We start from the raw sequence: 25,379 nt of genomic DNA, 5'->3' as shown, positions 1-25,379 counted from the left end.
GCTGACAAGTCACCTGAAAGACTAAGACCTCAAAACATATTACAAGATGAAGTTTGCTAACAGGCACCTGATATAATATATTCCTTTAAAAAATCTATCAAAAGTTAGAAACTATATTTTCTTACATCATTACATCCAGTGATGCCTGAAGCTTTAAACAAATGTGAAAAAACAAAATAAAAACAAAATTCATTTTATTTATTAAGTCAAAGCTAAAAAAGTTAATAAATAAGGAAATAAAACAAAAATAACGGAAAAACCTAAAGATAGAAGCTAAAAAATATGAGGAAAAATGTAAAAAAAAAGAAATTGATCAACAATTAGGCAGATGAATGAAATATGTAAATAAAGTGTATAAATTTTATTAAAAGAGAAATTAAAATAAACTGAAATAAGCAAATGGAAATATAAAAAGTAAAGAAAAGATTTCGAAAGATTACAATTTAAAAATATAAAAAGAAATAACATCTCATACAAATTTAATACATTAAAAAAATAAAAACAAGTAAATAAACTGTAATAACATTTATAATAATAATTGCAACAATAATAATAATAATAATAATAATAATGATAGTTTCTTCACTTTTACTTGACATTAATTTCCAAAACATTTTTTACTTTTATTTTCATATAAACATATTGATATTAGATTTTTTAATAAAAAGTATAGAAATGATAAAGAAAACTATACAAATAAAATGAGACATAATAATTTGTGAATTATTGAGTCAATTGTTAAAAGGGAAGGTAAATAAAAGGATTATTAGTAAATGTGGAGAAATAAACAAAGGAGAATACAACCTAACCTATGTGTAACCCTAAAAATACAAACCAAAAATATATTATTTTTAAATAAATAAAATACTTTTTACTTTAAATTATATTTTTTGTGTTAATATAGTGTTTGTTTTTATGAACTTGCTAAATTTTTATGTATCTACGGAATAATATTGCTTTAAAACATTCCTGTTCATTGCCTATAGATTTGATTATTTTGTTCGTTTTATTTTTACTTTTTTTGCTAATATAATAGTGGTATAGCATTCCCACACTCATCCCATTTCAGTTTTCACTACATTTATTTGGTAATATTTCCATATATTTTAAAAGATCTAATAATTTTTGTCCTTTTAACTAAATGTCTTTGACCTGAGTGAGCTTCTATATTAAAAAGCCTATTTTAACTCGGGCTGCTTTAAGAGACCTTCACTCACATGTCGCAGGAAACAGCTGCTGATGCTCAGCGGGGAGTGAGCGCTTGCCTCAAGCTCCTTTAGGAAGTACTGGCTGTGGAAGTCCCACAGTTTTTCCAGGTTCCCAAAAATGATGCTGCGCTTCCCACGCAGGTCCTGAGGCAAGTCGAGGCGCTCCATCTCGGGGAAATAGTGGTCAATGATGTAGCTGAGAGAGCGAACATATTCCCTCTCTGTGGAAATCATTTCATCCATGATGTGCTGAACTTTGCTGGGGAACACAAAGATGTGAAAATAAGCCCATTTACTACATTAACAGGAAGTGATGTCCCTGTTTTTTTTTAGGGCCTCACCTGCTCTGTTTTTTGCCATCTCCTTCACTGCGTCTGTTGTGCGTCCTCGAAGGGGTGGACATGCTGCGGCTGCGTCCTAAAGCAGGACTCGTCACTTCGGGTCTCAGCAGCTTCTTCTCTGCTGACATGTTATTTGTGACCTCCAAACCTTTAATGTAGACCCCCGTGTAGCCGTGAATGTGGCTGACATCAGAGTGTCCACCTTCTCTCGGGGTCAGCTCGTAGCTCATCGTCTTCTTCATGATCTTCTTCATTGGGTGCTTTCGAAGCCGTGTGGCCTTGGAATATACGGGCTCTGAGTGGCAGGAGATGTTTGAGTCGATGGTGCAGTCGCTGTCTGTGTCATCGAGAGTGCATGAGCTCTGCCCCAGCTTGTTCTCTCTGTCGGTGGGGAAAGTGAAGCGCGATGGAGATGAGATCGAGCCAGATGGGCTCCTGGAAAACGGTTCAGCAGAGAGACTTTTACTATCCTCAAATGAGAGTGAAGTAATAGCTCCAGGCAAGTGCACACCTCCATTAGCTGCAGGTAGTTCTGGGGGCACCACGTAACTCTCTGCAGTCAGTGAGGAACTCTCTATATTGACAGTATTAGAGTTCTGGGCTGACAACAAAACTCGAGCTAAGGTCCCTTCCAGCTGCCTTTTGGTCTGCTGACATTTCTGCCACACGGAGCTCCACTGCTGTAGCTGCTGGGGGCACGCCAGAGAGAGCACCATGTTATTGAGAGTGCTGAAGTTGTCCAAGGAGAATTTAGATGCTTCTGTGCAGTAGTCCTGCAAGATTTTCACCACAGACGGTGAAAATCTTTGATCTGAGTCGTCCAAGCTGAGCTGATGGAAATAATCCTGACAGTGCTCTATCCACTGCTGTGCCTAAAGATGTGAGAGAAAACATTTAACTTGTAGAACAAAATCCTCATCTTAAAACTGCATTTTGAGTTTATTCACGTTTGATGACTGATAATAATATCGATTTGATAATCTGAAAGATTTAGTTGTGGCAAAAAAGTAAAAACAGAAGAAATCGGTACAGGGCAAATACTTTTTTGTCAAGAAAAAAACTGCTGACCTATCATTGACTTCAGGCTGAATTAAAAAATAACTTCTGAAACTCACCAAGTCATAGAACTCATACAGGTTTGTTAGGATTTCTAACTTGGCCTTCCTCTCCTGTACTCTGCTTAAGACAGACCCCATATGTTGTTTAGAGTTGGATACAGCTGAGTCTGGAAGAGACTTGGGATACTGTTTCAGAAGCCTCGCCTGGTGCTGTTGGAAAAAAAAAGGATCTTTTGAGCATGAGCCACCCCAGAACAGCAGTTACCTGCAGCAGGCAACAGTCCGTACAACCTCAGTTTGAACACAGGAAAAGATTTGCATGGAGGTGTCAAGCTAAGGGCTGGTCTGACTAGGAGCTAACCTAGAATAGTGTTATCATACATTAATTTTGCATTTCAAGTAAATACTCTCTTGTGAACATTTACACCATACAGCTTTTGCCTTACACAGTTATTTATATGCATGTCTATGTGTTTGCAAGGTTGCTGAGATAAATAAATGGAATTTGTGAAGCTAAACTTTCCTTCTGCACAGCCACAACAAATCATATCATGACAAATAGAGGTTTTAAGCATTAACTGTACTGCAGAAACATTTTTCGTGATATAATGACGTAGCACCAAGCTGGTTGTCTGGCTGTGGGTAAACAGGCTTTACCCACAGCCAGTTTTCAGCCAGTTTTCAGCCAGCAAAGCTGAAAACTGTCCCATTCCAACCATTTAGTGGAAGTTTTCTTTACCTCCGACTCCTCCAGAAACTGCTCCAAACTCTCTCTCATCTCTTTTATTTTGTCCATAGACAGAGTTACAGATTCCAGAGGTAGAAGCTGCTTCTCACCCTCTATGCTAAACCAGCGTTTTGTCTAGGAAGCAAAACAGATTGTTCATCTAATTTGTTTTGTTACTGAGAACAAATAGAAAATTTGGATCTGCAGAAAATGTGCCAGTGTGCTGACAAATGTCAGAATCTGAAGTCACCTGTTGTGTCTGCTCCTCAAACTTGTGAACCTCCAGCAGATTCTCCAACTCTTTCTGTGACTTGTTGGACAGGATCACAAGTTTATGAACTTCTTCATCCACCTGGTTGTACAGTGCATTCAACATCTCAACTGCATCTCTGAAAAACAAAATCATTACAGTAAGTAATTTACATTTTCCCACTACGCATCCCAAGTTGTCCCCTGACAGCACCTGTAGTTTTCATTCTCACAAGGTTCCTCCTTCCTGATGCGGGCGAGTACAGTTCCTCCTTCCAGACGCAGTCTGTTTAGGTGGGTATCATCGAGTACACCCTTCATGAGATGCTGCTGCTGTTCTAACACTTCAGACACCTCCTGATTCAACACACAAAGGGACAAATGAATGGATTTCACAAAGGATAACAAATACAACGATTTAGGTTCACATTGTGTTCAGCCACAGGTTCACAATATATCTTGAGTTTGCCATAGTAGTCTTACATGTTTTGGTGTTTGCATTACACAAATAAATATAGCACCTAGGAAAATCATTTACAACCAAAATGTTTTCATATTTTGTCTTCTTACAAACACAAACTTCCATATATTTGGGCATTTTTGGAGAATTTATCAACTTTCCCAGGTTTTTGTTGCCCCTGTCCCAACTATTTGTAAGCATCAAATTCCAAATGAGTGAATATTCAAAACAAAAAAAAACAAACAAAAAAAAACAATAAAGTTTATCAGATTGAACACTAAATATCTAGTCTTTGTAGTGTATTCTTGTTCGTGTAAGTTGAATGGGATTTGCAAATCATTGTATTGTTTTTATTTACGTTTTACACAATGTCGAAACTTTATTGGATTTGGGATTCTATGATGAAGTTGGAGTTAAAAAAATCAGCTATACAAATCAGTTTTTAGGGGTCTCCCAGATGTTTCAAAAGCACACAAAGCTTATTACTGTATCCAGCGGAGTACCTTACCTTCGAGGTCTTGAGGTCTGCAGCTACACTGAGAGTTCTGATAGACTCCTGAAGGAAGCCGATGGCGGCACTACAGCTGCTGGCAAAGGGTTCAATTTTCTGCAGCAAAATGAAAATGAAACAAACAGAGACAGCGGTGGATTATTAGCCTAAACAGTCAAAACAATTGCTACACGTGAAACCAGTCATGCTTCAACAAGCTTACATGCCTTTCCCTGTAACTGTACTCAACCTTGGCAATTGCAATACTTGTTCTTTCTCTTTTTATGTGCAATAAAAAACTAAATAATGCTAACAACAAAGGAACATATTTTTTAGGCTTCTTCAACCTCGTAAAACCTGGTTCACAAAGGTATTTACGATTCTGGCAACAGAGAAGGTGCCTGCATCAAACGTACTTGTCTGAAGCTGATCCAGTGGTTGTGGTCGTAATGAAAGGTGCCCTCCAGGTCTCGTGTCAGCTGGGTTTGGTCGATGTGCTTCAGCAGCGCCTTCAGGGATGAAATTGTCTCAGTCTGTTCCAAAGAGAAGAAAAAAAGGTCTGAGTCAAAAGCATGCGGCTTGTCTTGCCTCAGAGGAACAGCAAATTTAAATGCCTGCAGGACGACTCCTGCACATCGCTAATCTCAGTCATCAGAGCATGTAGTGAAAAGATGAAAGAGTAACAATCAGATTTATTACAGACTCATTTATAAAATCCAGTATGATAAAACAATCAGCTGTAAATTTCACCTGTACACCGATGTCTCTGTCCAATTTGGTTGATCCATCTTTGTCCACCAAGAGCAGAACTGAGTAAAGTGCATTTGGTACTAAAGCCTGAGAAAATCAAGGACAAACAGTTTCACGCTCCAAATGAAAACAATGCATCATATTTCCATAGAGGTTTCTCACAATAAGGGCTAAAAAAGACAATCTTACATCACATAGAGAAAAGCCCAACCATAACATGATAATATGTATATTTTGGCTTTAGCTGCAGCCAACCGGTTCCCAGCTGGTGGTTAAGAACAGACAAGTAAAGACAGGCCTCAGCGCAAGAGCCCTGAGGTCAGACATTTTTTAAAAATATGTCTTGGAGGTGCAGACACTATACACTTTAAGGTGTGTCTCTTCAAAAAAAAACAAAAACACAAACCACACGGTGTCCGAGGCTGGGAGGCAGAACAATAGCAAACGTGTAAGGAATGAGACGATATCATGGCTTTGGTCCGGAGACGTAGCATTACAGAGTTTTTTAGCAGGGTGGAGAGGATAAAAAAAGCTTTTGGGCACGTTGGAGGGTAATTACATACTTTCCACATCGGGCTCACCTGAAATTCAAACAGAGATGACAACAGAGTTGGGAGAGGCTGCTGCCTTCTGCTGTCTATTACAATAACCAGACCTTGATCACGCCTTTCTTTCCTAAAACCAGAGTGATACAGTTAGTGTGCTGCCTTGGTCCAACACATGATTGCATGTACTAACACAGAAATGAATAGTCTCTATTCTAAGGGAGCAAACCCCTTAATATGTGATTATCTTGTGCTGGGTTTACAGGCATTTTATGGATGTTTCACTCACATCAAAAACATGCACAACTTTCTTTGTGGAGGAATGCTGAATGTAGGAATTATAAACATTAATAACAAGGAGATGTTTAGGTGGTCCTTCCACGGACAAAATGTTCAAATATGCTGCTGCAAAGGCAGCAACAACTGTAAAAACTACAAGAACGCCACTTTGTACAGAATGACAGGTGCAAAAGTCCTTCATCATTTGAAGTTAGCATAACCATCTGGTTCTGTTTAATGGTAAATGAACCTGAGCACGTAAGGCATACCTCAGAGTTGAGTGGTAGTAGCCCAGTAAACACGTTACATTGCTGACTGTGCATGTCTCACACGCCCACACCTGAGCTCTTGTGCACACCTGAATCACTGGTCTCCCCCCACGGTCTCTGTTTCCTGGAAGAGAGAAAACGCATCTCAGCGTTGTTGGGATGTCATGTGATCAATCAGTACAAAGCAACGTTTAATTATGAAGCGTCATGAAAATGATACGTAGTTTTCAAAATAACTGTGACATGCATTTGCATTCAGCCCCCTTTACTCTCATACCACTAAATAAAATCCAGTTACCTTTAAAAGCCACATAACTAGTAAATAGAGTCCACCTATATGTCATTTAATCTAAAACAGTTGTTCTGAGAAGGTCTTAGAGGTCTGTTAGAGAACATCAGGTAACAAAAGGCATCATGAAGACAAAGAGACACACCAGACAGGTCAGCAATTAAACTGTGGAGACATTTAAAGCAGGGTTAAGTTACAAAGCTATATCCTAAGTTTAAAACATCTCTAAAGACAGAAAAAGTATTATTTAACCCCAAACATTTTAAGAATCGTCCAACTAAACTGACAGGCAAGGCAAAGAGAGTTTGAATCAAGGAAGCAGCATAGAGGCCCATAGTAACTCTGGAGGAGCTGCAGAGATCCACAGCTCACAAAATAATCCATTAACAGGAAAACTATGAGTTGTGCCCTCTACAAGCTGGGCTTTATTAAAGATAGGGAAGAGGAAAGCCATTGCTGAAAAAAAGTAGGAATTTCTCTTTACAGTTTGCCACAACAACAGTAAACATGTGGAAGAAGGTGCTCAGGTCAGAGGAAACCAAAATGAAACTTTCTGGCCTACAACCAAAATCCTACATCCTCCCTATGGTAAAGCATGGCAGTGGCACCTCATCATGCCGTGGGAATGCTTTCCTCAGCAGGGACATGGAACCGGATCTGAGCTGATGGATGGAGCTAAATCCTGGAAACCCATTAGAGATTACAGACAATGACCCTAAACACACAACCAGAGTTACAGAGGAACCTAAAACCAAAGCTTGCCGCTGTAATTGGAGCAAAAGGTATGGACTTAGGGGGTTGAACACAAGTACATCCTACCGTTTTTCTGAAGAGTTATTGGTTTTTCAAATCAATAGCTCTTCAGGATTTCTGAAGGCTTTTATTTGGACTTTGGCTGCACCATGACAGCATTTTATACAATGTGTTTTGTTTTTTTTAAAGATATTTTTTCAGCACTAGTGGCCTTTATTTATTTATTTTTTGACAGTAGGCAGACAGGAAAGAGGGGTAGAGAGAGGGGGAGACATTTGGCAAATGTCACCAGGTCCGGGACTCAAACCTGGGACAGCTGCTTCGAGGACTGCAGCCTCTGCATATGATCGCGCACTTAACCCCTACACCATCAGCGCCGCGCCTACAATGTGTGTTTTTAAAAAACAAAACACAAAAAAAAAACAAAAAAAACTACTACACCATGTGAACATTACCTGAAAGTGACGTCAAAAACCTTGAAGAGAATCCAGCAAATATCTAACACAGCATCTCAGAAAGTTAAACAGACAAACCAAGACGGCGCGTCCATCCAGTTAAACGTTATTTGAGGGGAGGTAGCAGCCAGAGGTGGAGGACTTTACTCACTTAGCATTCTTTTTGTCTGTGTAGTGTACAGACAGAAATATATACATCTTATTTTCTCATCCCTCTCATCTTCGCCACATAGGGGCACAGGTGGCAGCATCAAATTTTTCAAATTAAAAATGATATTAATTGCTTTTGAACATCGCCAGGAGTTTTACACTAAGTTGCAGTAAAAAAAAAATGGATGTGCTGTGGACTCGACTGGAGGAAAAAATCCAGAGTTCAGCACATCCGAGACAAGGCCAATCCTCTGAAAATGTGGTCTTAAGAACAGTTTTTAGACCAAGAACAAGACCAGTATTGGTCTTGTGTGCAACAACAGCTCCTTCAACTGACACTGTCCAGTGTGTCCAGTTTTCTAATAACTCTTTGGGAATCCCTTTATTGGTTTTTGTCTGGCACGCGTTGAAGCAACACTCATTTACATTTTTAATAAAGGCACTTTTTATGCCTGAATCATTCATTGATCGAATATTTTAGTAAAATTGTCAGTTATTGGACCACACAAGAGAGCAAAAGCAGCCAAAATCTAAATAACTTTTTTACAAAACCTTCAGAAAGAACAAAGCGATGCTGATCAAAACCACTTTAAAGGTTAAAAGAAAGCCTAACTAGTGAAAGTAAATTAAAAATATGAACTGATATTTTCACAGTACTGTACCTGTAAGGCAAACTCGTTGGCTAATGAGAGTTTCCTACCTGGCAAGGTCACAGCCCCTGAAGTAAGCAGCTCCCTACTGATTTCTGATATTAGTTTCGGAAAGACTGAATTATAATCACAGAAGGAGTTTTGAGCAGAACCCGGGCTTTGGGTCATCCCATTTGCAGCTTTGGGATTGTGTGATTCTTCAACAGTTGTTTTAAGCCGTCTGACGTCATTGCTGATGCCGTCAATATACTGACCTGTAGGGATAAATGCAAACAGTCAACACAGATCTGATAGATACCCTAGAGATGTTAAGCAGAGTTCAAATATAGAGTTAAATGAGAGGTTTCCCTCTTTACAGTCCCTTGTACCTGAACAAGTGGTTATTTGTGGAGAAAAAGATGTTATCTATTAGTGAGTGCACGCTGAGTCATCACGGAGTCCAGATGTGTGGTTTTTCTGAGTCACAGGTGAGTCTGGTGTTATTAGACCTTCATATATTTTTACCTTCGCCTGTTCAACCCAGTCTACCCGAGGCTCCGTTTACAGGAATGATGATCTGACATTCCCATATGGTTCAAGACGTTACAGCCTTAACCCAGCAGCAAATAAACTGCAAACACCTTCCTGGGTGCCTCACTTAATGCATATTAACATCACAACACAAAAATTGTTGTATCGAAATAAGTTAATCAGTGATTAAACAAATACATAGATTTACTTGGTAGAATTATTATAGAGTTAAATAATTCCTTTGTTTTAACACAATAATGCTGATTCAAGTTCACCATGGTGGGTGTGTTAAGTTAATTTGTTTAGTCAAACTAACTTTTAGCTACTTACTGAGTGAACAAATTATGTCAAGGTTAATGTGGGTCTTTTTTATACATTTCATTAAACTTGTTCTCAACACATCAGGCATCATACAAAAACTCTCAGACAATGCATTGTGTTCATTGTTTCATTTTTATTGTATTACTGACTGAAAATTAAAGCTGGGGTGGTTTATGTGGAAAAAGCTGAATGAGTAAACTGCATGAGTTTATTGTGAAGTATGAAATGAACAGGCCAGGACAAACTTTGCTCTTTTTCTTTCTTCTTCTGGAGTATGTACAGACCTTAAGACAATGGGCAAGTTAGATTTGACTGTATAGATTTTTTTTATTTTTGCAGAAGTAAGTTTTAAGCATTACTTATAGAGCCCTGTTGGATTTCACAGCTACACCCGCTTTGAAAAGGCTAGGCTACGCATACAGGCCAGGCCAGAACCTGTTGAAGAACCAAGACCCTAGCCTTTAGGACCATGGTTCTTGAACTGTGGTACTACACTATAGTCAAATTCAATAAACTAAAATATGTGTTCTGATGAGGCTCATTTGTCAGATTAAAAGTAAGTTTTGACAATACCAACCTTTAAGCAGGGATTAAACACACTATTAAAAGGGTCTGTAGTGGCACATAAGATTTTATTGTAGCGCTGAGAAAAACATAAAAGTGAAATACTAAGATAAGTAGAACAGTTGTAGTGACGGCTCGCTTATAACCAGAGATATACTTCTAGAAACCCCGGCGGAAACTGAACTGGGCAGCAGTGACCTGGATTGGCGCTAGAGGCAGTTTAGCACCTGAAGGAACCACCAATGCCAACAAAGCACAGCAGAGGCAGAAAGCATGGTTCAAGTAGTCAGCATACAGATGTTGTGGGACAGAAAAAGTCCCTCCAAGCACTGCATATCCATGACCACAAACATCTCTCTTAAGTTATTTCAAGTTGGTCAGGCCTTCTTTATATTTAGCCCTGAAAGAGGTAGTTTGAGTCCACATTTTAGTCCATACAACCTGTCAAAATAGCCTAACCCTTAAAGACAGTAATAAAGTAATGCTTAGTTATCTCATTTGATCAACCCTCGCAATAACATCATAGCAGATAGTTTGTTGTGGCTGCGTTTCATTGTGAAAATTGTTTATTTTGAGATGATAAATGTGATCTTTCTTTGAAGAACTACAAAAGAGGAAATAAAGTCATATTTATTCTCACTACTGAAAATGGTATAACATTGACCAAAGAGCATTTAATGAATGTATCTCGGCAATATCTGAAAAAAACTGAAAATATGCCAACTTTTGTCATTTTTGTTCACAGCTTTTCACAGATTTTGAAGTAAAATAAGCCACATAAAAAGTTATTTAAAAGATATAAAAAAGTTAATTAATGAACATAAATTACGCAAACATTTCGGCATTCTTTGGTCTGTGTGGTAATATCTAGCCAATAAACACTGCCTGGCCAAAAAAAAAGTTGCCACCCAAAAACGAAATGTCACACACTCTATTATTTCGTTGGACCACCTTTATCTTTGATTACAGCATGCATTCGCATTGTTTCGATAAGCTTCTGCAATGTCACAAGATTTATTTCCACCCATTGTTGCATTAATTTTTCACCAAAATCTTGCATTGATGATGGTAGATTTTGGTAGGTTCTGACCACTGTGAAAAGCCTTCTCCAACACATCCCAAAGATTCTCAATGGGGTTAAGGTCTGGACTCTGTGGTGGCCAATCTATGTGTGAGAATGATGTCTCATGCTCCCTGAACCACTCTTTCACAATTCGAGCCCGATGAATCCTGGCATTGTCATCTTGGAGTATGCCCGTGCCATCAGGGAAGAAAAAATCCATTGATGGAATAACCTGGTCATTCAGTATATTCAGGTAGTCAGCTGACCTCATTCTTTGAACATATACTGTTGCTGAACCCAGACCTGACCAACTGCAGCAACCCCAGATCATAGCATTGCCCCCACAAGTTTGTACAGTAGGCACTAGGCATGATGGGTGCATCACTTCACCTGCCTCTCTTCTTACCCTGATGCCCCCATCAGTCTGCAACAGGGTAAATCTGGACTCATCAGACCATATGACCTTCTTCCATTGCTGCATAGTCCAACCTTTATACTCCCTAGCAAATTGAAGCCTTTTTTTTTTCGGTTAGCCTCACTGATTAGTGGTTTTCTTAAGGCTACACAGTTTTTCAGTCCCAATCCCTTAAGTTCCCTTCACATTGTGGTTGTGGAAATGCTCTTACTTTCACTATTAAACATAGTCCAGAGTTCTACTGTTGTTTTTCTTCGATTTGATTTCACCAAACGTTTAAGTGATTGCTGACCAAAATTATTCAGGATTTTTTTCCGGCCACATTTCTTCCTCGAAGACGATGGATCCCCATTATCCTTCCAGTTTTTAATAATGCGTTGGACAGTTCTTGACCCAATTTTGGTAGTTTCTGCAATCTCCTCAGATGTTTACTCTGCTTGATGCATGCCAATGATTTGACCCTTCTGAAACATACTGACATCTTTTTCCACGACCAAAGGATATGTCTCTCGACATGGTTGTTTAAGAAATGAGAAGCAACTCGTTGCACCAGTTGGGTTAAATAACTTGTTGCTAGCTGAAACATAATCGCCCATGCAGTAATTATCCAATGGGAGGTTCATACCTATTTGCTTAGTTAAATCCAGGTTGGCAACTTTTTTTTTTGGCCGGGTAGTGTACATGATCTTGATATCATCGAAAGGTTGTTTATTGGTCTTTCAAATGGAAAAGCATATTTTTGACATAGAAGTCTTGTGAAACGTTTGGTAACCTAAGAACTAACATTTTTTCAGCTACATTTATACAGAAATATAAACTGCTTTTGACTATTGATTTTCACCCACATTTTCACTTTGTTTTTTGTCTTTTTGGGAGTTTTATGTAGGACGTTCTTAACAACTAAAGTGTGACACCTAAGCATTTTAATTGATTTAGGCTGGTAATATCATTGCTCAGTATCATGGGTGGTCCCACAGTATTATGAGTGGTCCATTAGATGAGAAGTGGTGCATATTCAAGTAAAATTATCAATAAAAATCTAAGCTGCCAAATGAACTTTAGCCCATTATAAATTCTATACTGAATATTTCTAATCGAAAATATCCAACAAAATAAATTCTAAATGAATGGGTTTTCTTTACCAATACTTTGATTGATTGAGACTATGGCTCTAGTGTTATTGTTTTATTGTTGGGCTGATAAAACAGTTCAAATTTTACTTTATTTCGTACAGTCTTTGTAAAAGAAAAGAATGCCCCCTTTAAATTCTACGGTTTTAAAAAATTTTCTACATTCAGTATCTTGTTTGTTTTTTTTAGATTGTAATCATTATTTTCTTTCCAAACCTTTTTAGTGTTGCGTCATTAACAAATAATGACAAAGTGGAAATATCTCTCTTGTTTGTTTTTACACCAGATGTTAGATTTAAATGTGTTTAGAACCCAAAGTCAAGATCGTTTATGTTATTTATCCTGGATGAAATGATGCTTTGTGTGCCAGATCTCACACATCAAACAGCTCTTCAATGATGACATTTTGTTGATTATAGTTTATAGTTGGGCATGGGCCCGTGCTAAATTATCACTGGATAACATCAGGCAAAAATACCACCTTTTCACTGTATTTGGTTCACATTCAGAGCTACAGCATAACTCATTCAGGTGATCTGAACCTATCCTGATCTACTTTAAAACAAAAGTAACATTAATTTCTGCTATTAGCAAACAAATAGAATAAACTGCCAATAAATTACCTAGTTTCAATGTGCTTATTGTCCTTTATTCTCATCCTGAGCAAAACAACTATAACAGGGATTATTTGGTTAATAGGTTGGGCTATCTGTAGCCAGCCTGCAGTCTACTGCTGTAAAATACATTTTGCTTGTCAACCACAGGAATAAAACAGTTTTACATGACAAAAACGATGGGTAGTGCCTCTTTAGTTCCCGCACCATGACTTTCCATCCAAATTTGTCTTTCTTGGGAGGCAAAAGTATAGTAGCTCTTTTCCAGCCAGCTATCTAGCAGCGCGCAGCAACAGGTGGGAAAGGGAGAGCACTGTATGAGCATATGCTCTGTACTGATAGAGAAAACTCTGGTTACTCTGCTCTGTAGTATCTCGGGATAAATTGATACCAGTAACCAGGCCGTGCCTGGATTAGTACTGTCAATACAAATGAGAAAATCTTACACGTATTTTACCTTTCTGACTCATATGTCCACAAAACATAAGAGATGAAGGGCTACACCCACGCTGCAGGTATCTCTGCGTGTATTTATCTGGGATTTTATGGTTGGCTGTTGTGTGTTGTCTTTTTAAATGGACTGAGGCCTCTTGTATTGTCCTGCTGTGCTCTGTGACAGTAAACCCTCCCTGATCACCTCTTTTGTCTTCAAACAGTTAGAGCATTTCCTGTGTAATTGTGTGACCTGGCCGGTGATTGCAGCATGTTTCCTAAAATGCTTTGTTTTGAGAGGAAGCACTGTAAAGCAAAGCTGCATGCATATGATCCTATGTTTTTAAATAATAGGTGAGACTAAATCTGCACAAATTGTTGCAGGCTTGAAAATAAAAACAGAGTTTAAATATTGAAAACATTTCCTGTCATTATAAGGAATTAAAACCTATGCTGTTTTTTTTTTTTTTATACAAGCGGATGTCAGCGCAGGTAATGTTTCACGTTCCTGGATTATTCAACGACATTACCATGGTTTGAAATAATTTTCTTTCCATAGATCTCCAGTGGCTGCTTGGCTCACAAAGGATACTTTTGTAACAGAGGGAACCTATCTGGGATCATTGCATTCCCCAGCAACCCGAATAGCATTATAGCGTCATCTCATTGTGGGATGCAGGGGTCCCTATGGTCAGTGTACAGGGTTTACAAGAACCTTTGTTGGCTTTGAATCACCACTGTGAGAAAAACGGCTCCGTAAAAGCTGAAATACGATTCCCTCAGAAGTAACGCCGCAAATTCAGGAGTGATGGGCTTTAACTACAGTGTTTTACGTGATCAGCATTTGTCCTTTTATTTAAAAATGTGTCTCTGCAACATTCTTGGTCGCATTCAGACATTTAGCAGAACACACTCCGCTTTCGGTGCACGTTCACCATTCACGGAAGACCCAGAACCATTTAAAAACAGCATGATTTCCGAGGTGGTACCCTCACATTTCTGTTTTCCTGTGCCACCCATGGCAGACCAGCAGAAAACAAAACAGACCAATGGCGGGAAAGAAAACACAGGTTGGCCCCCGAAAGCATTTTTTTCCAGGGTAGGGCCATATGTGCCTCCCTGAACATGCCAAAGAACACAGAGTGTGGTCTTTGAAAGAGGCAATCACTCATTAATGAGAGCATTAAAGCCCCAGAGATGTAAGCTGCCTCTACTCCGACTTAAGAACCAGCCATTGGGTGAACTGTTGCAACCAGTCCTGCCGCTGGGCATTACTGCGCACCCTGCTATTAGTCTGAGGTTTGCACAAGCTCAGAGGGTATTATTTGATGAGTGATAAGTCATCATGATCTAAATAGTGTTAGAGAAAGCAAAACTTGTCAAGGAGCCATCAGAGTCAGGAGAAGAGAGGTAGAATCCATTTGTTTAGGCCACAAATGCATAGTTTCTCAATTGAAAATAATTGCACAGATTTGTGAAATAGCTACGTGACATTTTTAGCAGAGCAAAGAGGGTTCTCGTAATTTAGGCCAATTTTCTTGTCAGGGATTAATGCACATTTCAGAACAGAAGGATTTACAATAAAAGCAAGGTGTACATGAATATAGCTCAAAGTGAAGTACAAGAACATGCCAATGAAGGAACATGTCACCCACTTTAATCATTGGTATGTTTTAAACTTGTGGTAAAATGAATTTGTTGGAGGGTTTTTAAGTTTGCATGAACAACTGTACTGCTGTAACATTAACCTCATAATTCTTCTACAGGTTTCCAGGAAAAAAAACACATTCAGCCTTAACTAGTTGCGGGCGTTAACGTGCAGCATCGGTTTTGCTTTACAGCTGTTGCAACTAAATGGGTAAATAAGTAGAAGGGAAATATTCCCAACCATTGGACCCTTTTATATTGGGACACATTATAAGCACAATATTTAATGTGTTTTATTGGGATTTTATGTGATGTACCAAAACAAAGTTTTAATTTTTTTTTGTTTTATTACAAATATAATCTAAACATTGTTGTGTGAGTTGGAATTAGCCCAGCCTAAGTCAATATTTCTAAAAATATCTGTCACTGAAATTATATCTCTTCTTTGCAATATGTCTCTACCAGCTTAGGTTTTCATCCAGGATTGCTCTATTCAAGTCCATCTACACTATATTGCCAAAATTATTGGGTCCCACCACCAAATCAATGAATTCGGGTGTTCCAATCACTTCCATGGCTGCAGGTGTATAAAGCTGGTGTGGAGAAACTTGACTGGCCTACACAGAGTCTTGACCTCAACCTTCTTGAACATCTTTGGGATGAATTAGAGCAGAGGCTGCAATTCATGTTTTCTCATCTTTGAACACACTCCTAAAACATGTGGAAAATGTTTACAGAATAGTTAAAGTTGATATTGCTGGCAACAATTGGTCCATCAACAAATTGGACCCTATCGATTAAGAATGGTATGTCATTATAGTTCATGTGAATGTAAAAGCAGACAGACAAATACTTCTGGCAATATTGTGTATCTTTTTCAATAACTTTGACTAGCTTTACTGTCCCTGCTGAAGAAAAATCCCCATAGCATTATGCTGCCACTACCAAGTATCACCATGAGGATGTAGTGTTCAGTTTTTTGTCCATTGTTAGTTTTCCACCACACATAGGCCCACCTGAGCTGTAGCTCTCTGCAGCTCCTCCAGAGTTGCCAAGTGCCTCTGGTGTGCCCGGCCAGTCAGTTTAGGTTCCATGTCCTTTTTCAATTTGCTGGTGATTCATACTCTTTCTAAGATGGATTGAACAGTGGCTTGTGAGATCCAAGACTTCCTTCCTGAACTCTTTTGCTTAGTTTTCATGATGCTTGTTTGTTCACTAATGTTATCTGACAGACCTTTGAGGCCTTCACAGAACAGCTGAATTTGTACAAGGATTAAACTACACTCGGTTTAATAATCAGATGACTTCTAAAAAGGCATTTAATTGCACTAAATTTTATTTTGGAGCATCAGAGTAAAGGGGACAAATGCAACTTCTTTTGGTAAAATAAATGTTGGCGATTAGAGCTCCACAATATTACTAAGACATGAAATTGTATAATATTATTATTGAATATTGCAAACATGGTATTGATTGTAATTACCCACGTGTTCCACAAACTTTAATTTCTTTTCACTAAGATGTCTCCAGCATTTTGCTTCAGCATCTTGGTCACTGAGATCTGGTGTAAGCATACAAGGCAGCAGCAGTCCATTCAAATTGCCATATGATTGTAAAGCCAGCAGAGTTTTCAGAGTCTGAAATAATATAGCCCACCAAATATTGCAGTCCGAGCAGTTCTCCAGATAGGTATTCAATGGCATTCAATATATTGTGTGGCTCTGTTGAAGATGTATTTTTGTTTTCATGTTTCTTACCCTTGTGTACCCTTGCGAGCTACTTTGTGTCAGTCTATCACATAAAATCCATAAAAGTTTAGTTTGTTCAGCTTTACTTCACAGTTATTTTAAAAAATAGGGTTACACAAACTGACTTTCACTTGCTGTGAAAACAAATAAAACTGGTTAAAAGAGAATAAATGTTGCCTTTTTTTTACAATGCTAGTGCATGAGGTTGATAGCTGGTACAGCAGAACATACCTGAGTCCTCTTTGCTGCTTCTCCTCTCATTTCCAGGAAGCACAGCCTCCACATCCAGCTTCCCAAAGCGAAGTGAGTAACCGTTTATCAGTTTTTTGGGAGAAACACTCGTTGAGCCTCCAGAGGAGGATCTCTCTCGGTGACCTTTTACCTGGCCTGCTTTGTTAGTCCTCTCCAGTGACTTGGAGCGCCGGTCTGCCCGCCTCTCGGCACTCCGTAACCCCTTCTGCAGGTAAAACAGAGGCGTGTTGGGCCTTGAGTCATCACCACTCAGCCAATTCCGGCTGCCAAACTTCCAGGTTAAATGTTCTTTGGGAGAGGTGCGGGTGTCAGGACTGCTCCCCGGTGTAACGGCTCTCTCTCTCGAGCCAGTGCTGTGTTCAGGGCTTTCCTCCAGAATGGATTCAGAGCTTGACTCGAGAGTCATTGGGTTCTGCAGGGCCTCCATGTAGGATTCCCTGAAACGTCTCCTGCTGCTTCCATTGGAGTCTCTTGGGCGGCGGCGAAAGTCTGGATTACTGAGGTCGGAATCGAAGGAAAGCCTACTTGAACCTGATTCTCTTTTTCTTTCACTAGCGTCTTCATCTCCTACTTCTTTACCACACTCCTCTGTATGTCCTTCTATTTTAATGTTCGGTGTTACAGGTGTTTCTCTACAAACATTTAGGATTTCATTGGTTGAGTCCCTGTGGTTTCTCTTTGGGGAAGTGGGCTCAGAAAAGATGGAGTCAGCTCCCAGAGAGACCAGGGATTCTCTGGAGCTGCGATGGCTGTCCAGAGTGCCGGTGGAGCCGCTGGTGCTGCAGGTACTGAGGTGGCCCCTGAAGCTGCCTCTGCTGCTGCAGCGAGCTTGCATGATAGCGTCCGTCGTGCTGCTGAGAAATAGTGGATTGATGACGTTCTTCCACGGCGTCCTGTACACGGCCGTACCGGTGGTGAGCAGGCAGTTCTGTAGCGGGTGCAGGTTCCGGTCACGTGTCACATTCTGCAGGAACTCAGCTGTGAAGACGCTGCCATACATGCTCTCCGGAATGGGGATCTCTGTGATGGCCTGCCCGCTGGCAGACAGGCATTTTATCACGAACTTTGCAGCTTTGCGCCCTAAAGGAACTGTCTGTAAGTAGAAGTCTCCTTGCTTTAGTCGAACCTTATGCAGCGGTGCAAGTTGCACAACCACTTTCTCATGAATGCAGAGAGGCCACCCCTCGTGATAGAACAGCAAGCCTCTGAACCTCACCTGAGAGAATGGAGAAAAGACAATTCATTTCAAATTCACTGAAAAATATTAGAATTTTTCATGTTTCATGTCTCCTACACTTACTATCACGTCAGTTTACATCTGCAAAGCTGTTCGAACACATGTTTAACTGTACTGGAGAGTCGAGATGCTTTTACGGCAAGCTGTTGATGAATCACTTGCAGCGATTGTTCAAAAAAAACAATAAGAACCTGTCTGATCAGGTCTGGTTTTGCAGCCACTGCAACACAAATCTCTGTTGTGAGAGCATTAAAAGAAAAAAAAAAAAAATAGCCCCACAGATTCAGCGCTCAAGGGCTGGCTTCTTTCACCTCTTATGAAAACCGAGGGAAAGGCTAAGAAGGTGATCTCCCCCTGAAACCTCTCATATTGCCTGCAGTACAAAGACTCTCATGCACAGCGAGCTGTTCTCAGGGGCCAGGCTTACGTGAAACTATTGCTCTGTGGCTATCGTCACAGTGTAATCAACAGAGGGTTGAATACAGAGGAATAAAGTTTCAGTGCTTTGGTCTTAAGAGTCCTGACTCAGTAGCAGTCAAAGAAAAAGGAATATTGAGTTTCACTTTGTATGCCTTTTCCTTTGTTTCTTCAAAAAAATATTTGTATTTCTTTTCAGGTCGATATACAGCAAAACTTTTCACCCTCAACTGTATTGCTTGACGCACTTTCTCTCAAGAATCATTTTCCACACAAAAGTTAAGAAGAAATCTAAGTTCATCAGTCCAGCAGTCTCTAACTACATTATGTCCCAAAATGGAGGTTGAAATAAATTACAGCAGGCAGTCTTGATATTACTCAGTTTAACCGTGTCCAGTGAGGCACTCACGCAGCTCTCCTTTTGGACAATCTGCAGGATCCTCTTGGCAGGAAGCAAGAAGTCGATGAGGCAGCGGAGGCCGTCTCCACGGTACTGCCTCTCCACCACGCTGAAGAGCTGCCACAACACGGTGGAAGCGGTGGCACTGAAGGGACGGTACAGCGCAGACAAGGTGCTTTGGATGCAGTTGTCCAAAGACTCTGCGTCCTGAGAAAAAAAGGGAGCACAAATGAGAAAAATAAGTGTTGCAAAGAATGTACAGAGGCTCTCTGATCGTGATAAATCATCTCTAAACTTTCTCCACCTTTAATGAGAAATATATTGTATACAATACAACTGAAAAGCAATAATAATGTCAAAACCCTCAAAGTTATACTTTGTACAACAACTTTTGATTCAGTTCCAGCTTTCAGTCTTTTTGAGTTTACACTTGCCATCAATTATAGTGGATCTCCTAAACTGAAATAAAATTCAGCTGTCCCTGCTGGAGGTGTTTTTGACTTTTCCACATTTGCATCCTTTCACTAAAACCTTTTGCGGAGAGATTACAAAAAATTAAAATGATCTAATTGTGCGAAAGGTCAGAAGAAAGACCAGTCAGAAGAAAAGTACTGCAGAAAATGACTGTTTGTCACAGCAATCTGCTTTATTCTTAATATGTCAAGACTAAGGAGTAGAGCTGCAAGAAGACAAAAGCAGTTTCCTCCGAAGAAAACATTCATTTATGGCTAAAATCTACCAAAACCTCATGGGAGAATATGTAATGGTCTGATGAAACCAAATTCCACCTTTTGGGTCACAAGTCTAAGATATGTTTAGCGTTAAAACAACAATCCACATTACACTACAAAACCATGAAACATGGCAGTGGAAGGACCATGATTTGGGGTTACCTTTCTTCAGATGGAACTGTTTTTTTTTTGTGAAGGTGGAGGATATTATGAACAGTTTTATTTTGACCCAAAACCTTAAGGAGTCTGCAAGAAAGCTGAAGATGAAGAGGGTGTTCAAAATCACTGGAGTCCAGCATATCCAAATCAACAAAAGAATGACGTTGTGAGAGAAAGAATTAGGCTTTGGTATGACCTAGCCTGACATTATTGGTTTATCTTCTCTATGCCCAGTCCAGTCAGTTAAAAATGGTTACACGGCCAGTGAATTAAAAAACAGTGTCCACAGAAAAACTCTAAAAGACCATCAAAAAACCAGGAGAGCTATCAAATAAGACCGCTTTATAATTAAAGAACGTTTACCTCCTGCGGGGCAAAATATTAGAAACCGAGTATGGGTTAAAACTTTTGCACAACCTAATGTCCACTAAGTGCAGATGAAAACAACTAAGCACTTTGCTGTAGATGTCCTGTGCAGGATTAGCTGAATAGTCAGGAAGTTAGAGCATCCCAGTGAAGGGAAACACCTGGTAGGAGTGACATCACACACAAACTAGAACGTCCAGACTTGTCTGCTGTTTTAGGCAGGATTGTAATTCTGTAATAACAACAGGGTCATCACACATCATTATCTGACCTACACGTGACCTCCCCAACCACCATCCGCCACGGACAGAGCGGAAAATGTCCAACGCTGTTAGTTACATCGTGTCTGACGGTGAGACAGGAATACTGAGGTCCTGGATGAGGTTGACCTGCAGTGTTGGTTGCTTTCACAATTCAGGCTGTGCCCTTCCTCTGATTAGTCACAGCCAAGGCCAAACATTGCCCCACTATCTGTCTTTCCGGAGTGGAATACAACAGTGGAATAAAGACATCTGTCTCCAACGATAAGCACACAGATATACAGCCAAACAGCAGGGAAGGTTGGACACTATAACAACCTTGTTGTGTGTTCAAGAGTGCAGGGCTTTTGGCTTTTTATGCTACTTTCTTTTGAAGATCTGAGCTACATTTACATGAAAATAAACATGCATAAAATGCCATCGAGAAATCAAAAGACACCCTTTCAAGTTTCAACCAGTCGGACAGCCTGTGTTTCACCCCCTTTGTAGGATCTGTCCGGTTCATCTGAGCAGCTCAGCATCATCTATTAGAGGAGAGTGAGTACAATTCAGCTCATTTGGAGCCAAGCTGTGGCCCTGCAACAAGGGGCTCATTGTGTACTCCTCCTCTCTTAAGTGGCATGTGCTGTACAGTGTTGGTGCCCAGAAACAAAAACGCCCACTTCCATTAGCAGTCAGCTTGCTTTGGTGAGACAAACATTTCTCTGGGCATTAGTCACTGTTGCACCCAGAGGGAGAAGAATGAGGCGGCATTTTATTAGAGTAGAGCTAACAATGGGAGGAAAGCCCTTGCTTGGACTGACTGGCAAGTTTGTCTTCAGATTTCAAAGGCATAAAAAAACAGTTTGTGACAGAAGCAGGGTTTTGAAGAACAATTACTTAACAGAGCAGAAATTTGAGTTCAGTTATAGTCCAGAGACAGTTCATCATGCAGGAGTGGCTCTCCGTGTGATCCTGTGCAAAGGAGTTGTAACAAAATGCAACAAACTTTAGAGCTGCAGAGCACAACATTGATAAAACCCAACTATCTCATCCCTCTGTAGATAATACATTTCAGTATTCATGAGAAACGTTTGACTTTTGGACTCAGGCATCACCTGTCTGCTGGGAAAAAACACAGGACGACTGAGCTTAACCACCAAAGCTGTACTTCCCATTCGTCGCTAGCCACAGAGGAATGCAGTTGTGTGTTTGTCTGGCTTCAGAGCTTTAGCCAGGATGGGAGCAAAGTGGGAAGTCCCACCCTTTTTGATGCCAGGTCTCTGTAAAACGGCTGGCTACGTGATGGAGGGCCGAGCTGGTAATTGTTGGATTTGAGTTCCAGGTGGGATGGTTTTGTCTGAGCCGTGGGTAAAAACAGCTGTTAGCAAGGTGAACTCACAGAGTGGGTAGATGAAATCAGGGAACCTGAAGGGAAAATATGACCTGAGGTTTGATTTTATCTTTTAATTGAAGAAACTTATTTTAGCATACTTCATGCCTATAAAAGCAATGAAGATTTAAAAAAGGAGAGAACAAAGGAGTGCATCAGCGAAACTGCTAAAAGTGAGAGACAGACAGTCAGGGAGACAGAACACGAGGTGGTCACGGACACATTTGGTGGGTCACGGACACAAAAGATATTGCCTACCAGGACTCCAGTGGAGCATGAAGTCACCAGGGGAGTGAAACAGGAGAACCCTGAAGCTCCCATACAGGCTGCTCACTAACCAACCTGCTAACAGCTCTTAAAGGCAGCAGAGTGAATGAAAGGCAGCAGGTTGCTCAGACATGCCCCACTCTGCCAGGTGCCAGGATGCCAACAAAGGAGCTAGGTTAAACCCCTGCACTGAGCAGCTCAATTCAGCTTTTGATCTGCACCAGTAGAAATTCAATCTCATGAGTGACGGTCAGGAAAAAAGAGGCAGTAAGAAAGGTTTGACATTATTTAAGAAGTTATTCTAAAGCAGAAAAGGGAGCCTTGCACATTTATTTATACCCCTTAAAACATTCTCACACTACTCTCCAATTTTGCATTATTTGCTGTTATTTCAGCTTTTAACTTTGTTCTCTCTTTTCTCTTCCTAGAAGCTACACCTGGCCTGACTCTGTGTCTGCCTGTGACACCTTTCTGGAGAGGGGAATCGTCCGAGCTTCTGCTGGCAACAATTTAATGCTCACCCTCTACCGATGATCCACATAGCCCTGTCTTTCAGTGTTTAACCCTTTCTCTCTCCTAGACATGGAAATTGACTGAGCTTTTACTGTAACTAATTATATGTGGTGTCTTTCAGACTAACCTTGAAACTGGCTCAGAGTTCATATGTTCTTTCTTTCTAGATGAAACGACTAAAGGAGCTACATCCATTAACATTTACTTTTCCTTCCCATAGAAAGGACTCCTGGATCAGTGCTTCTGTGTTCTTTTTGTGTCACTGCTCTGTTCTCTCAAACCCCCAGTCGGTCGTGGCAGATGGCTGCTCACACTGAGCCTGGTTCTGCTGGAGGTTTCTTCCTGTTAAAAGGGAGTTTTTCCTCTCCACTGTCGCTACATGCATGCTCAGTATGAGGGATTGCTGCAAAGACAACGCCAGTGACTGTCCACTGTCTACATGCTCATCCAGGAGGAGTCAATGCTGCAAGTCACTGACTGGATGCAATCTGCTGGGTTTCCTTAGATAGAAAAACTTTTTATCCAATTTGAATAAATAACTGAATCTGACTGCACTGTTCAATTGTTAGGATTAATTGGAATGTATGAACCTGACTGTTGTGAAGTGCCTTGAGACAACATGTGTTGTGAATTGGCGCTATATAAATAAAACTGAATTGAATTGAATTAAAACATAGTGATGGCAGCATCATGATGTGGACATGCATGCCACAGTTCTTTACATTTTTATTCAACATCATTTACTGCCATGCACCATTTTATGTGTGTTGATCACATAAAATCCCAATTAAAGTAATCAAAGTTTGTGGTTTTAACATGACAACATGAGAAAAAGTCAAAGTGGTTAAAATAATTTTAAAAGGCACTAAAACTCAGACTGAGGTAATTTAATTGAGCTACTTTTCCCAGCAAGTTCCCACAGTTTTTATCAGAAAGACTTGACATATGTAAAGTTTGAAACTAATGACTTTTTCCAACAGGACGTAGACAGCAATGACAGGATATTGTCCCTGCACCAAGCCTACAGATCCCAATGACGTTATTAATGCTACTATCACCCTGAAAACACACGTTTTTAATGTTTTCTTGTGTGCCTTTGCAGAAATAAATTCCAACAAAGAGGCCTAAATATTAATGGAGGTTCCTTTGACCGACCTGAGCTGTGATGTGTGTTGACAGCAGAGACAAAGGGGGCTCCCAAACTGCTGGGTACCTTAGCAGGGTAAATATAGAAAGTGTGCACTTCAAAAACAATTGAGAGGCTGATAAAAGCACAACATCCAGGCAGGAAGCAAATCTGGGACTGACTGTCCTTTCGCTTCACATGTTCCATGGATAAAAAGCTGAAAGGTATGTTTTGGCTACAGATCAAGCAGTCAAAATAGTAGCCACTTGTGCAGTGCCACATCAAAAACATCAATCTGTGGAATGTGGACAATCACACACATAGGCTGTAGTTATTAAACATTGCCAATAAAGTTATGTCTGTAATTGATACGGAGAAAAAGGAAAAAACACACAAAGAATTCTTATAATAAAAATTACTTTTTAGGCTCATACCTTAATACTCAGGTAGTTATCACAGCTGCGGGACTTCGCTCTGGAGTGCATTTTGTCCTGTCACAGCATTCAGGCACCAGAAAAATATCTAAAACATTAATAAGTAATGTGATCAACTCCAAGATGCAGATCCGACCCTCCACTCTCATGATAACAACAGGTCCAGGTCCAGGTCCATTTTTTCAACCCCCAGTCTGCCACTTCCTGCCTCTCTTTCTGCGTGCAGTGCAGTCAGCAGCTGGAGCAGACTAACTAAACTACAGAGCGTGAGAGAGGCAGAGCGCTGGATTCCCCGTCATTCACCCTCCCTTCTTTTCCCAAAACAACCTCCCCCGCCCTGCTGCCACTGCTGCAGCTCCTTCTCTGCTACTGAAACCTCCTCCAGCTGGACAAATGCAGGAACTTGCAGCTCATCATTCATAAAATACACACACTTTACCTAACCTGCTGCTTTCAAGCCCCAACACTCAAACAATGTGTGCATCAGACTCTGACCAACTCTTCTCCAAACTCCCCCACACATACAACCCTCTGCACCCCTGCCTCCAACCAGCAGCTCCCCACTACCAATTTTGCCTCAATGGTTTCCCTTTGTTACCACAATACAAGTGGACCAGGGTTATTCTGCTGCTTTTCAAAAAAAAAAGAAAGGAAGACATCAGCACAGGAGCAGAGGCTTAGGTCACTCTATGTAATAGAATTCCTATTAAATATTGTCACGGTGGAAC

The 25,379-nt window shown here is 40.2% G+C and overlaps 1 protein-coding gene across 2 annotated transcripts in view; it reads right to left on the bottom strand.

The window, feature by feature from the left end:
* The window catches only part of zgc:158766 (uncharacterized protein LOC100009641 homolog), a 32,384-nt gene extending 7,514 nt beyond the window's left edge, over positions 1–24,870 (bottom strand). For both annotated transcript variants that reach the window (XM_047357082.1, XM_047357090.1), the window contains exons 1-15: positions 24,652–24,870; positions 19,433–19,630; positions 17,349–18,585; positions 8,724–8,927; positions 6,377–6,500; positions 5,865–5,958; positions 5,284–5,370; positions 4,950–5,066; positions 4,552–4,650; positions 3,798–3,940; positions 3,585–3,723; positions 3,347–3,469; positions 2,665–2,817; positions 1,550–2,421; positions 1,218–1,467 (exon numbers count right to left, since the gene is read on the bottom strand). In XM_047357082.1, the coding sequence (XP_047213038.1) occupies positions 1,218–1,467; positions 1,550–2,421; positions 2,665–2,817; positions 3,347–3,469; positions 3,585–3,723; positions 3,798–3,940; positions 4,552–4,650; positions 4,950–5,066; positions 5,284–5,370; positions 5,865–5,958; positions 6,377–6,500; positions 8,724–8,927; positions 17,349–18,585; positions 19,433–19,630; positions 24,652–24,702 (3,891 nt within the window). In that variant the 5' untranslated portion in view covers positions 24,703–24,870. The remainder of the gene's footprint in view (positions 1–1,217; positions 1,468–1,549; positions 2,422–2,664; positions 2,818–3,346; positions 3,470–3,584; positions 3,724–3,797; positions 3,941–4,551; positions 4,651–4,949; positions 5,067–5,283; positions 5,371–5,864; positions 5,959–6,376; positions 6,501–8,723; positions 8,928–17,348; positions 18,586–19,432; positions 19,631–24,651) is intronic.
* Between the last annotated feature and the right edge of the window lie 509 nt (positions 24,871–25,379).

The sequence above is a fragment of the Girardinichthys multiradiatus genome, chromosome 3 (assembly GCF_021462225.1).
Source record: "Girardinichthys multiradiatus isolate DD_20200921_A chromosome 3, DD_fGirMul_XY1, whole genome shotgun sequence".
In the NCBI taxonomy this organism is placed as follows: Eukaryota; Metazoa; Chordata; class Actinopteri; order Cyprinodontiformes; family Goodeidae; genus Girardinichthys; species Girardinichthys multiradiatus.
This window is presented reverse-complemented; position numbering and strand designations above follow the sequence as displayed.